Source organism: Panthera leo, chromosome A3 (genome assembly GCF_018350215.1).
Source record: "Panthera leo isolate Ple1 chromosome A3, P.leo_Ple1_pat1.1, whole genome shotgun sequence".
Classification (NCBI taxonomy): Eukaryota; Metazoa; Chordata; class Mammalia; order Carnivora; family Felidae; genus Panthera; species Panthera leo.
This window is the reverse complement of record NC_056681.1, coordinates 30,603,877-30,618,672: the sequence shown is the minus strand read 5'-3', so window position 1 is coordinate 30,618,672 and position 14,796 is coordinate 30,603,877. Positions and strand designations below refer to the sequence as shown.

Below are 14,796 nucleotides of genomic sequence, written 5' to 3'. Positions count from 1 at the left end.
TGGGAATCAAACAGTAATCATAAGCATAAATTTTCGCTTTGTCAGTCTCCCCAGATGTATCTGTGATGCTCTGAGGGCCTCAGTGAGGAAGGTGGCCATCAGTTAAATGGGTGAAACATTACATGAAAAAATATACAAGCCCATGTAGACAAGTGTACATGATGAGTGAAAGAACACCTACCTAGGAACCATACTTGTTAGCTTTGAGTGAAATGTCCAGCACTTGTCACATTCTCAAGAGACTGCAGGTAATCTAGTCTTCGGCTGGATAATATCAATCACATACATACAACCAGAGTGGGGGTGGTGACTGTGGTCCCGTGGAGAGCTGGTTAGGTGATACCCCAGGGTGTCTGGAGTGGGGATTTTCTAAAACTGGAAGAGCCAGTTGCTGGGCCCCATGTGGACCAGTAGTTTGAGCCAGAAGTTTCCATCCTGTACTGAGGAAGTAGTCTGAAAGGTGCTTGAAAGGTCACCACAATTTTATACCTCTCACCCCAATTTTATAAGGTAAAAAGACTGCCATTATTGGTGCCCAAGAGCAGACATTTCATACTGTGGGTCTACAGCAGGGTCTAGACCCTCAGGCCTGGCATCCCCCGAAGGCCCAGGAAGGGCAGTTAAGGTGGGGGGTGCTGGGAACATGCTGCAGACCCCAGAGGGGGCCCACTTTACGGCACATTGGCCACCCTAAAGCTGGGGACACTGGGGGACAGTCCTTGCTCTTTTCTCACCGAGGTGGGGGCCATTCCTCAAATCAGGGGTCAACAAAGGGACAGACCCCATTGTCAACGAATTGAACATTGGGCTCCCGGGCAGGGGTTCAGTGGCAGGGGAGGGTCTCTGAGCAGGTAAACATGGGCTCCCACATGCCAGGGCAGGTAAGCCCACAGGAGGCCAACAGCGGGGACAAGGGAGCACGCTGGGGAGGGAGCCTTCATAAGGGGAATTTTGGGGGGTCCTCCCTGTCCTGTCGTGGTTAACCCATTAGGCATGAAGGCAGGTGGGGCTGGCAGCTTGCCCAGTACTTTCTCCAGGCACAATGACTAATCAGCAAAACATGTCTGATGTTCAAGTCTCAGCTCCCATCTCCTGGGCACCGAGGCCCTCTGCACACAGCTGTTTCTTCCTATACCCCCATACCAAGCCTTCAGGAGATCAGGGAGAGCTGCAAAGCCTGCAGAGAGGCTGTGCCACAGCTAACACACTGAGTTGCTGACCTTGGTGTCAGGACATGCCAAAGGGTCAGAGTAGACACATCTGATTAGAGATACTGTCTCTTCAGTACATAGAGAAATGAGGCCGTCGTCTCCGGGAGGCCCCCAGGAAAGGTCAAGGTGGCTGGGAGAATGGGAAGACTCTCAGCACTGATTAGAATGGGAATAAGAGTTCCTTTACACAATCTTCAAGAAATGGGATGAGGCCTTCAGGGAGTTTGTGAGTGGGAAATGGATGGCCCTGTGAGATGGGACAGGGCAGAACGAGCCTCCAAAGACACTGGCATTTGCCTAAGCCCTTTGCCCCCACCATCCTTAGAAAGTCTCATTCCTGCTTCCCACTCCGGGCCCCAGTCCAGTCTGCCCGCCCTCCCCATTTGAGCTGGGCTCTTGCCACCCATCTTGCCTTGCTTCCCACACTCTTTCAGGGACCTCTGTCCCCAGCATCCCCCAGAGCCGCTTTTGCAAGTCACCTGGGACGTCTCATTTCCCCGACCTCCTCCCTCTGTCTGCCACAGTCCACGCTGGTGGCTGAAATGTTCTTCTCCGCACCCAAGCCACGCCCCTGGGATCTCTTCTGGTTCCCTGGCCACACACACACTCTCTCTCTCTCTCTGCCTCCTGCGCAGGCGCCTCTCTCTGCCATTATATGTCCCCCAAGGTTTTCTTCTTCCTCTTCTCAACTCTCCGCACGATCTCATCCATTCCAAATGATCTCAGTGACCACTTGTATATAAATGGCTCCCAAGTTTGTCTATAGCTCCAGATGTGTGTTCACCCTCCACCCGCCTGGGTGGATCCCAAACACCCCAAATACCAGGCCACTCGCCGCCTGCAAGGTCATCTCCTCAGCTCCATGTGGGGATGACAAGGCCACTGGTGCTGAGGCCACAAGCTCCTGGAAGCCCTGAGCCTGCCCACCTTCTTCCCAAGATCTTTCCAGATCCCCTAACCCAAACGAACCCCCACGTATCCCTCAGCCTCCCTGGTAGCTTGCACCAAGGTCATCCTGGCTTCAGACCCACTGCTAGAATCCGTACTTGTGCATGGGGAGAAGGCCGTTCCCAGAACTGCTCAGGGCTGGGTGTAAGTGTTCGTTAAATCCTGTATTGATGGAGCTGGCCAACTGACCCTTCCCTGGGACACTGCCCCATTGCCCACCTAATACTCAACACCACTGTCTCACCCCTACTGGTTCCGCCCATCCTCACAAGGCTGGAGCCTGTGTCCTCCCCCAGCCAGACAGCCAGCTGTGCCCGGACTTCTGCAGGAACACCCGCTCTATGTGCCTTCCGACCCGCCACCCCTCCACCTGGAGCCCCACCCCAAGCCTTTAGTGCCTCCTGCTCCAGGCGCTGACAGGTCCTGGCAAAAGGTTTGGGACCTTGGTCGCCCTCCCTTCGCGACCTGTCAAAGCCCCGACTCTTCAGTGCCCTCCTGACCCTGTTTCTATTTCCATCCTATTACACCCCCAGGGACTTACATGTTCACCGTCTACTTGGAAAGAATTTCCTTTTTTTCTTCTTCTTCTTGTGGCTCCAGCGAAGCACAAAACCAGATGCTGGTAAAGGCTAAACCGCTCCCGCAGCCTCTGCTCAGAAGAGCTCTCTGGGGAGCCCTGTGGACTCAGGTGGTGTTGGAAGCAGGGTCTTTGGGCAGAGGGGCTGCTCTGGACTCTCCTGCAGTTTGGGGCTGGCTCTCTTCCCTTCCCCACCCACCCCCTGGCAAGAGCAGGGAAACAAAAGGCATGCTGGACAGGACCCCAGCCTACATTCTCAAATTGCTCTGGTCTGGGGAGGAACTAAGCAGGAAATGCAGGATGCATTTGGAATCCAGAAGAAATCCAAGAACTGGGGCCATGACAGCCTGAGCTCTCAGAGCTGGGATCTGGAGGGAGGGATGCATGGGAGGCAATTCCAGGGACCTCCCCCATGACATTTATGGGCATTCCCTCCAGGGGTTCATCCTTCACATGACTTCACCATACCGTTGTGTCTGCCTCTTTCTGTCCTGCCGGAAAACAAAGAAAGGGTCCTCAGAGGGGCCAGATTGGCCCCACTCATCTCTTGGGCCAAGCCCCAGAGGTCATAGGTCACTGGCCAGCCTATGGATTGGCTAATTTGGGGTCAAGTCTGATCAGCTGGGCAGGCAGGCAGAAGTGGGTCAGATCACGTGGTATAAAACACAGCTGTCCAGGTGCCAGTGTCCGTGGGTGGAGTGATATTCCCAGATGGGCCAGGAGCAGACAGCCATGGACATCTCTAGCACGCTGGAAAGGTGAAGAATGCAACTGCAGGTAACGAGGACGCTGAGGGACAGCTGCTTAAACATGGGGCATCATCTTTCTCTCTTGACAAGTTACAGGGTGGGTGGTTGCTGGCATTGTTCATCGCAGACACAAGCTCTGCCTCTGCCTTCTAATCTCTGCTGTGTTGACTTACATACTCTCTGTTGCCTGATCATGACCAATGTTTCCAAAATCCACATTCTTATTCAAGACAGAGAAAAAAGGAGAAAAGTCTGCTTTTATCAAGATAACAAAAAGCTTTCCCTGAGCCCTTCCCCTAGCACACCTCCACTCGGGTCTTACGGGCCAGAACTGAGTCCTATGACCACCCTGCAAGGGAGACGGATGAAGTCAAAATAGGTTGGATGCTTGGGAGCGGAGGTCCACACTCAGCCTACCACGTGATTTTGTACAGCCCACAACCTAAGAATGAGTTTTACATTTTTCAGTGGAAGGGGTAGTAAGGTGGTTGAAAGAATATGTCATGATGAGAAAATTACACAGAAGTTTCCTCTTGGCTCACAAAGCCTAAATTTTACTATCTTGCCCTTTACAGGAAAAGTTTGTCAACCCTTGCTTTAGGGCAACAAGGATCCCAGCCTCCCACTGGGCACACTGCTATTCTGAAGAAAATTAGAATCCTGGCATCAGGAAGAAGCAAAGAATCACTATCCAGCAGTCAGGCTCAGTGCCCACTATCTATGCCAGTCAATACGTTTCAAGCCCGCATCCACTTATCTAATCTGCAACAGCATAAGCAAAGAGCTCCCCCTCTAGGAACCTGACAGAAAGGGGTTTTTCTGGAAGCCCCCAGCCTTGAGGACATCTTCCCAGACTGGCCAAATGTGTAGGATTTGGAAAGAGACCGGCGAAAAGGAAAGGGAGCTACTAGGAAGGATCAACACTGGCTGTGTCTCAAAAGGCTCAGTGGGACATTATTTGCTCAATGAACGTGCCCCCAGCCAAGGTGCAGGTTCTTAGTATTACAGGTCTAGAAAATGGATCCAGTTAGGGCTCCACAGTTACCAGCCTCCTATAAGCTGACACAGACAACCTAACTCACTAGGACATGAAGTTCCTAAGCCCAAGACCAATGTGCTCATTTTTAATGGAAAAATATAGCTGTATGTTTACAAGCCAGTGTCCTCGTGATGACAAATGAACTTGTTGGGAAGCCAAACTGTGGTCTGAAAGTCCCTTAGTGCATTCAGAGGCTGAGCAGGGAAGTTAATAGAAAGAGCTGTTGGTTTAGTGCACCAGGCACAGGGCTGCATCCTAGTTCACACATTCACCTCCTTGTGCATCCTGCCTGTTTCCATGATACATCCCTCTTCAACCACCCATCCAAACGACTCATGCCTCGATCCCAGCCTTTTGTCTTTCTCTGTGCCTTTAAGTTCGCTTTACCTATCTTCAATCTCATCCATCATGGACATGTTTCAGTCTGGAACCCTCAGAAACCAGCTCTCAGGGAACATCTCATGGTCGTCCTAGTGGGTCTACAAGCACCAAATGCCTGGACCTCTTATAGATCAGGTGGTTGGTGTTCCTCTAGCTTCAGATGTGAATGGCACAGGTGGGGCCCACATGCCCTCTGATGCATTTCAACCAGCTAGCACCCACCAACCAATAACAAATGGCCAGGCAATGGTCATTGAACAATGCATGCATTTGATAATATTTACTGAGCACCTACTTATGTGCCCCGTAGATGGGGAGACATCAGTGTACAAAAGAAAAAAATTTCTGTCTCCACAGAGTCCTCATTTCAGGAGACACAGAAGTGATGGGTAATAAACAACATAAAATATACAATAGCTGGTGACAAGGAAATGTAACAGGGAAAGGGAAAAGAAGTACTGAGGATGGGGGAGATCGCCCTTTTAAATCAAGTACCCAGGGAAGTCCTCAGATAGGAGGTGATGTCTGAGAAAGGGCCTGAAGATGATGAAGGAGTGAGCTATGCAGACCTCTAGGAAAGAGCATTCTAGGCAGAGGGAGCAGCAGGTGAACCAGTCCTGACTGAGGAGGACACCTGGTGCGTTCAAAGGTTAGCGAGGAGGGCCGAGTAGGCAGAGCATCTCAGGCAAAGGAGGGGAGCAGGGGCTGAGGGTGCCAGACGCAGTAGGTGATGAGTGCCAAAGCGTGCAGGGCTGTGTAAGTCACAGCAGGACCCCGGCCTTCCAGGTGCGGAAAAGTGAGTCGGGTGGTGCCTTCGGAGGGCTTGAGGAAAGAGGAGACAGACAGCATTGGACTCTGGGTGAACACAGTCACTCTGACTGCTGTGTTGGGATAAAAAAGCAAAAGCACCAGAGCCGAAGCAGGAGACCAACTGGAGAGAGGTGACGGCAATAATCCGGGCAGGAGATGATGGTGCTGTGGCCACTGGCCACAGGGATGGAGAAGAATGACAAAAAAAGGTAGATTCTAGAGATTCTGCAGATGGCATTTCCACGTGCCACACCCACACTCAACATTCCCAAGCTACCATCTAGACCTGCTGTCTTGTCAGGAGTCCCTAACAACTCAGGAAAGTTGTTTTTTTCCTGCCCCTCTTCTATCTGTCTCCCTCTATATTTAAGCATATTCTCAAGTCCTATTCTCGGGTTCCTTTTCTTTCCCTGTCGCCATCCACAGGAACATGCATGTGCCAAGTTTGCATTTCCAACCCAACACTATCTCTATAAGGTTGACTCTGGTCATCCGTACACAAATTTTCTCCTGACTTTACTGCTGAAAGTCATACACACTGTTGGTGTGGGAAAGACTTTTTAAATAAGGACAGTATTTCCAACTTAAGATGGCATCCTGTCAAGCCCTTAAGAGCCCTCCCCTTAAAACACCAACAAAGACCTAAAAAGAGGATAGAAATTCAAAACAGATCTGTAGAGTAAGGATATCAGTCAACCATTTGCAAATTCAGCAAAGACTTCATGCTCACTGGACTGTCCAGGCTTGTGGCTCTGGGGTCAAAAGAGACCTGAGAGCAGAGTAGGACAGCAGAGCTTCTCAGATGTTCCATTTGATGGAAGAGGAGTAGCCATCAGCTCTGAATTTTTAGAACAAAGTTCTTCCTCATTAGCTGAGAACTGGGTAGTTTGGGATAGAAGATCTCTCCTCAGTCTGATAGAACAGAACTAAAAGAATGCCCATTGGCTTCTGTCTCCTCCAACTCTTTGAGCCAGAGTCAAGCCATGAAATGCATCCTCCAGGGAACTGAATCCCTTGGCCCGTTTCTGCCAGGCCCCTTTGTGGGACTGAGCCACCCTTGTACCCTGGGTGGCTCCCCCATCTATGGGCCCACTGCTTGTTCTATCATCAGTGCCTAGAAATATCCCCTTTGGGCTGAGTGACTCCCCAGAGAGAGGTGTATCAGTCAGCTTTTGCCACAGTAATGCTGCAAAACAAACCACCCGTAAATTCACAGGTTACAAGAGCAAGCATTTGTATTTCTTGTTCATGAGTCTGTCTGCAGGTCCTAGGTTTGGTTCCAGGCTTCTATGGACACGGATCTATTCCATTTTTCTCCATATTCTCCAGGAAACATCAGCTATCAGGGGCACGTTCTTCCCATGACAAATGGCAAGTACATGAGAAGTGAAACCCAACTGTGCAAACGTTTAAAACTTCTGCTCATATCACATCGTGTCATGTCTATTCACGTTCCACTGGGTGAAACAAGTCAGATGGCCAAGCCTAAAGTGATTATGCAGGAAAAGAAACTCTGCTCCCAAAGGGAAAGGGAAGTGATTGAACATTTGCTGAATAATCTTCCACTCTATCACAAGTGGCTGGGTTAGGACATCAACATATGAATGTGGGGGACACAATTCAACCCAGAGTAACCTCTTTAGTGGGAGGAGATACAAAGTCACATGGCAAAGCATGGGGTCACAGGGAGGAGGGAAGAACTTTTGTCATCATCTACCACAGTGGCAACACCAATCTAGTTCTTGCTCTGAGCCTGAACGAACAATGGCCCAGACTGGAACACCCACTCGTGTGGCCTAGAACAAGGACTCCACCATCCCAAGCCCCAGGTTTCTCCGTCTGTTACCGGGGGCTCACATGTTCCGTGAGAAGCAAATGAGATCCTATTGTACATGTGTGTTGAAGAAAAGAGTTATGAAGAGAGACTGTGGTTTTCTGACCCAAATAGGGTATCATACAGGCATAAAGGCAAGAGGCAAATATTCCCAGACATGAATGAATTCTTCTTTTAAAACAGTACCCTTCGAAAAAGCCCAGTCAACATAAACACAATGAAAAAGAATAAATCTGAAACAAAAAGGGGCTATAACTGAAGTCCCAGAGAATACTGTGAACAATTTGAAAGCAGTAAACGTTTAAACCATCATGAAAAGGCTAATTTTCTAAGAAAATATAAATCCCCAAAATTGCATTCCGCCCCAAAAGTAGAAAATGTTAACAGAATGTGATCATAAAAGAAATTAAAACATCAAAGTTCTACTTCCAGAAAAACCAAGTGCAACCAGTTTTGCAAGTAAGTTCTTTAAACCTCCAGGAACCAGATATTTAACATTCTATACACACTTTTCTAATGCATATAGTAAAAAGATGCAAAGCTACCCAAATTATTTTAAAAGCCCAAGAGGGGAAGAAAGAAAAGCCTGGAAAGCCTAAGATAAAAAATCTTAGGTCACTTGTGAACATAGATGCAAAAGCCTAAATAAATATTTGCACGTGAAATCCATCAGCATATTAAAATAATAATATGTCATGACCAGTATGATAGATTATATTATAATTATGAAAACATTTGCTGCCCCAACCTGCTGGGTACTTTTCTGCAGGAAGATTATATGCCTATTCACTGACATCAAGCAAATTCAGCCACTGATTTGCTTTGACCAATAAAATGTAAATAGAAATAACATATGCCACTTCTGAGTAGAAATGTTAAGATGTTCCAGTATCTCTCTTTTCCATCTACCATGAGATGCTCCATCAACGTGGGCCCTAGAATTAAGAAGACATGAAATCAATCCTTAGGGCTCATATGTCATGAGCAAGAAATAAACATCTGTTGTAATTCACTAAGATTTAGGGATTGTTTGTTACCAGAGCAGAATTTAGCTTAAGCTGACTAATACACCAAGGTGAAGACGGTCTCCAAAATACAAGGAAAACATTGGAAATATTAATGTAATTAACACATTAACAGATAAATGGAGAAAACCCCTATGATAATCTCAATTGATACCAAAAAAGCATTTGATAAAATTCAATATTCACTCATAATAAAACAGTTACAAACTAGATCTTGAAGGGGATTTCTTCAACCTGATAAGAGGTACCCACCAGAAACCAAAAGCAAACAGCATACTTAGAAACTGCAGAAGCATTCCCATTAAAGTTTGGAACAAGGCTATGATCCCCTTATCGCTCCTTTACTCAACATTGTACCAGTAGCCACACTTAATACAATAAGGAAAGAGAAAAAGACACAACAGGTACATTAACAGGTACATTGACTATCAAATTTGGCAAGTAATATGATCTTCTACCCAGAAAACCCGAGAAAAGTCCTGGATAAATAATTGAAACTAATAAAAGAGTTTGCATTTAGCCAAGTATTAACCCAATATTCAGGAATAGCCTTCCTATTCCCCAGCAAGACAAAAAATCAAATAATCATTTGATGGCATTTCATATCAGTGGGGAAAAGGTGGACCACCCAACAAGAAATAATCGGGATAAGCAGCCAATCCCTGCCTCATACCACAAGTCCACTAAAGATCTAAACACATAAAATAAACGTTTAAGAACTCTTTTTAAAAAACACAGAATCCTATCTTCATGACTTGGGATAGAAATGCATATTCTTAAATAGGTTACAGAAAGCACAAACCATAAAAGAAAAGATTCATGAAAGTTTGTTCTTTCTGAATTTAAAGCTTCTATATGTCAAGAGACCCCATAAACAATGCAGCTGACTGGAAGAAAATATATGCAATTCATATCATGGACAAAAAGACTATAATCCTCAATATATATATATATTTTTATCTCCTACAAATCACTAAGAAACTACCAAAACTGTGGGCTAAGGGATAGGAGAGACAACCCACGGGGGGAGTGGGGGGTGGGGGCGGCGCCGGGGAGAGAGAGAATTTCTAATAATCACAAGAAAAAATATCACTAGTTGGGAAATGCAATTAAAACAAAAATGAGACACCTGGTTTTACCTACCTGGTGACAAAAAATAAACAAACACGAATTTTTCATTACACTGAGTGATGGCAAAACGGCGTAGATACAAGTGCTCACATACCCCATCTATGGGAGTGTAATTTGGCAAACCGCTTTTCAGGGTAATTTGGCGGTGTCTTCCAAAACTGAAAATACTTACACCCTATGATCCAGGGACCTTTACACGGTGCACACAGAGGCACTGTCTATGGTTATTACGGCATTGTTTATAATAACAAATAACTAGAAACAAGAAAACGTCCATCCTTGGCAAAGCGGATACTTAAGTGAAGCATGGTCATACAATGAAATGTTATGTATCAGTTACAAGGAATATATGAGATACATAATTTCAACAGAGAGTTCTCTTTTTGTTGTGTGAACAAAAAGCTAATTGAAAGAGAATATGGGGGCACCGGGTGGCTCGGTGGGTTAAGCATCCAACTTTCTTTCGCTCAGATCATGATCTCACCATTCATGAGTTCAAGCCCCGCGTCAGGCTCTGTGCTGACAGCTCGGAGCCTGGAGTCTGCTTCGGATTCTGTGTCCCCCTCTTTCTCTGCCCCTCCCCCACTCGTGCTCTGACTCTCCCTCTCAAAAATAAATAAACATTAAGATAAACTTAAAAAAAAAAAAAAGAAAGAGAATACATACAGGGTGATTCCATTTATCTAAAAATACATATACATACAAAATACTATATAATTTTCATTCACATATTACGTATGTAGAAATGTATTTTTATATTTTGGTAGGACAAACACCAAATTCTTAAGATGGGGGATCAAAATTCAGGAAATGATCACAGGAAACTCCAGCTTTATCTGTAAAGTTCCTTTATTTTTAGGAGAATATTTTCACAAGTACTTGTGTCACTAAAAACTAATGTTTAAAAATCTGAGAATTTTCGGGGGTGCCTGGGTGGCTCAGTTGGCTAAACATCTGACTTCAGCTCAGGTCATGACCTCACGGTTCATGAGTTCAAGCCCCACATTGCGTTCCACGCTGACAGTGCAGAGCCTGCTTGGGATTTTCTCTCTCTCACTCTCACTCTCCTCTCTGCTCCTCCCCCACTTGTGCTTTCTCTCTCAAAATAAATAATAAATAAATTTTAATAAATCTGAGAATTTTATATCAATTATATTATTACCTTCATCCATGTAATAAACTTTTTTGTAGCCTTGTTAAATACTTGGATGCTATGGGGATATGAAGAGGCAGTCACTGCGAACCACCTAAGACACATAATCGCATTATTGGCAAACAAGGCAGGTACGATGATGACAGTAAAAAATCAAACTGAAGTGCCCTGGGAATTCAGAAGACAGAAATTTACTTCTAGAAGGGGCAGGGAGTTATGGATAAGACAGTAAAATCACCAGAAAGCTCATTAAAGGGGATTACCTGGATGCTGAGTCTTAAAGCTTTGGCAACCTGGGAGAAAATCTTGAGACAAGCAAGGGAGAAATGACACCTTCTTATAGGGAGACACAATTGTAAAGACAGCGGATTTCTCATCAGAATCATGGAGGCCAGAAGAAAGGCACAGCATTTAAGTACTGAAGAAGCTGCCCATCAGAATCGTACATCCAGTGAAAATGTCCTTCAGAATGAAAGGGATGGGAGGAGGCTAGAATGATCCATGTGGTGATGAAGACATCAGTAAGAACTCACACCTAACACAGATACGGATAGGTACATTAAAAAATACTCACAGATGTGTAGATACATAGGTTAGTATACACACAGCTCTGTCAGCCGAGAGGGCCTAGAAGCAATGATACCTCCGTGGCACAAGCACACCTAATGCCCAAACCTTGGTTTCTTTTTTTCTTTTTTTTAAGTTTATTAATCTTGAGGGTGGGGGGAGGGCAGAGAGGGAGGGAGAGAGAGAATTCCAGGCAGGTTCTGCACTGTCAACACACAGCCCCACGCAGGGCTCTAACTCACAAACCGTGAAGATCATGACCTGAGCCGAAGTTGGATGCTTAACCGACTGAGCCACCCAGGCGCCCTATCAAAAGGGCTAGGATTCTGTACAGAAATGTCTACTTCTATGACTAGGGCAGGATGTCACAGGATGAGCCTAGAATATCTTGTAGTGCCAGAAAGTAAAGAAGTACTCCAAAAAAGAAAAAAAACAAAAACAAGCCACACACACATTGATGGGGGTATGTCCAAGGGACATAGGAGTCCACTGAAAGATTTCCCAGTGATCAAAGCTGGAACAATATAATAACAAGATTAAGTAGTATTGGACAATCCAAAGTATAAAATAAATACCCATGAATCCATTCTGATACATAAAAATAACTGAATAAATTAATAAAGGATTGGGATGGGGGGAGACACAATGCTCCTGGGCAGAAGAATCCCAAATAAATTAAGGTAGATACTCTAAAGAAGGGGAGCATCACTCCTTACTTGCGGCTGCACAAAGTGACTTCTTTCCAAAGAGTAGAGCATGGAAAGGAGGAAAAGACTAACTTCCCGGTGCGGAAACCTGACAAACACAACCTCAACCAGTGAGCAAGGCTCATATCAACAGCCCTAAGTCATGTTGATGGTACCTATACTTGACACGATGACACAGAATGGCACTTGACTTCTGTGGTTTTCCTCCCCAAAACCTATAACCCCAGTCCAGTCATGAGAAAAACATCAGAAAAATTCCAGTAGAGAGGTAATCCTACAATATACCTGGCTGCATTCCTCAAAATTGGTAAGATCATCAAAAACAAGGAGAGTCTGAGAAAATGTCACAACCAAGAGGAACCTAAGGAAACATGACAACTAAATATAACCTAGTATCCTGGGTGGAATTCTGGAACAGAAAAAGGGCATTAGGTAAAAACTAAGGAAATCTGAATCAACTATAGACTTTTGTTAATAATAATGTACCATCATTGGTTCTTTGGTTGTAACAAGCATACAATATTCATGAAAAAATGTGAATAATAGGGGAGATGGTTGGGGGAGGGGACTCTATATATTTACTTCTTCCTACATCTGAAACTGTTCTAAAATAGTCTACTGATACCACAAAAGAAAAAACCCTGATAGAACGAAAAGGATACATAAATACAAAATTCTAATTAGACCCTTTAACACTATTCTCTCAACAATTGCTAGAATTATATAGAAAATCAGCAAGGATATAGAAGAAACCAAGAATACCATCAACCAACAGGATATCATCAACATCCACAGAACACTTCATTCAACAATAGCAGAAAACACATCCTTCTCAAGCCCATAAGTCATGTACCAAGAGAGCCCATATGCTGGACCATAAAACAAACTCAATACATTTAAAACAGTTTAAATCATACCGTCCAACTTTGTTTGGGAAACCAAATAAGTCACGTTTTTTATTCATTCGTTCACTCATCTACTTAGTGAATGTATTTATCAAAGCATAATTAAATCTTCTTTGAGGTTGGCATACAAAAGGAAAGCACTAAAAGTCTGGTAGAGAAACGGAAGAGAACGGGAGGGTATGGAAGGCGGGAGGGAGGGAGGGAGAGAGGGAGGGAGGAGAGAAAAAAAAATCTCATCTCAGGGCCAACAAGGTCCCTTTTTACTGTTAAGAATGAAAAATAAACGATACTCCAGAATAAGTTACAATGTTATTTTACCCACTTACTCAACATAAATTAAAGGTATTTTCTGTGATTTGTTGGGAGGTCTCTTTGTTGTTGAATTCAGAAAAGACCACAGAGAATCCAGGGCACACACGTTCTCCCTGCAGCCAAGAGGGCTGTAGTCCTATATGGCCAGCAGATGGCGCCAAAGGACAGGTTTCAAACGATGAGGTCGTCCTCACTTCCAGAGACCCTGGAGTCAGCAGGGATCCTCCCTGCCTCTGCTAGCCTTAGTGAGAAGGGGAGCCAACCCAGCCCTTCCCGTGTGTGTGTGTGTGTGTGTGTGTGTGTGTGTGTGTGTGTGTGTCTTTCTGTCTCTCTCTCTCTCTGCAACCTAAGGATCCCCACCACCAACTGCTAGGGTAAGGATAGTGAGAATGCAGAGAGCAAGTGTAGAAACACTGGCATGAAAGGAAGGCAAGGGAAGGTGGTAGAAAGAGGAGAGGGTGCTGGAAAGACAAGAGCATCTTGAAATGTGGATTGGAAGGATGGAGTAGAGAGAAGGGGGAGAGGAAAAGGTGAGGCAAGGTCCCTGAGTTTGGAACATGAGATGCACAAGTGGAGGGTCACATACTTCCTTTGGGGTCAGGGATGGGGGAGTGAGGGGGGGGATAGGGGTGGTCCCTATAAGGACGGGTGTTTAGATTAGCTATTTGTAGACCTGTGGAGGAAGTTGCCTCCAATGGCTTCTAGTGAGCCTGTGAAGAAGGACACTTTGGGAGACATTGTTGTCTGTTGACAGTGAGGAGACAGGGGGGTTCGGGGGTTGAAGGGGAGAACAGACAAGGGAAATCTAAGAGGGTTGCCTCAAAATTGCTCAAATACTGAGCTCATTGAAATAAAACATGCCTGACATTTTGCATCCCCTAACAGAAAGCCAGGTTTTGAACACACCTGCAAAATCAGCGTCCAACAACCACTGCTGAAATCATGAAAGGCGAGAGCGGATTTTGTATCCGCATCTCCAGTTAAACAGTATGAAGCAACCCCTTCCTTTCTTACATTAAATGCCTACCATCAGCTCAGATGTCCTGGATGCCACCTTAGGGCCACGAGTCTTCCGTTCTGTTGAGATTAGATTACCCTGCCCAAATCAAGAGCAGCCTCAACAAACGGCACAGCCAGTCATTATGAGAAAACACGGCCTCGTGTAACTCTACCATTATGTTTGGCAGACCATTAATTAGGCAGGCGGTTCTCTAGAACTGAACCAGCAGCCCACCTCGCTCTGCACCTTGGGCTTACCCTTGGGCTCGTCTCAACAGGCCCAAGTAAGTCAATGCAGGGAAACTCAAATCAGAGATGCTTCTCTCCTACCTTTGTACACTGTGCAGACATTCCAAGTGGCTCCCACGAAGTAGGAGCTGTTAACCTGTCCCATAGCAGCAAAGGTGGAGAGGCACGGTACTTGCCAAGTACCCCAGGCCCCTTGAAG

At 45.6% G+C, this 14,796-nt stretch overlaps 1 protein-coding gene across 1 annotated transcript in view; it reads right to left on the bottom strand.

The window, feature by feature from the left end:
* Nucleotides 1–7,997: 7,997 nt before the first annotated feature.
* Nucleotides 7,998–14,796, bottom strand: part of SMOX (spermine oxidase) — a 48,765-nt gene continuing 41,966 nt past the window's right edge. The window contains exon 7 of the mRNA XM_042931542.1: nt 7,998–8,484. Coding sequence (XP_042787476.1) covers nt 8,473–8,484 — 12 coding nt within the window. The 3' untranslated portion in view covers nt 7,998–8,472. The remainder of the gene's footprint in view (nt 8,485–14,796) is intronic.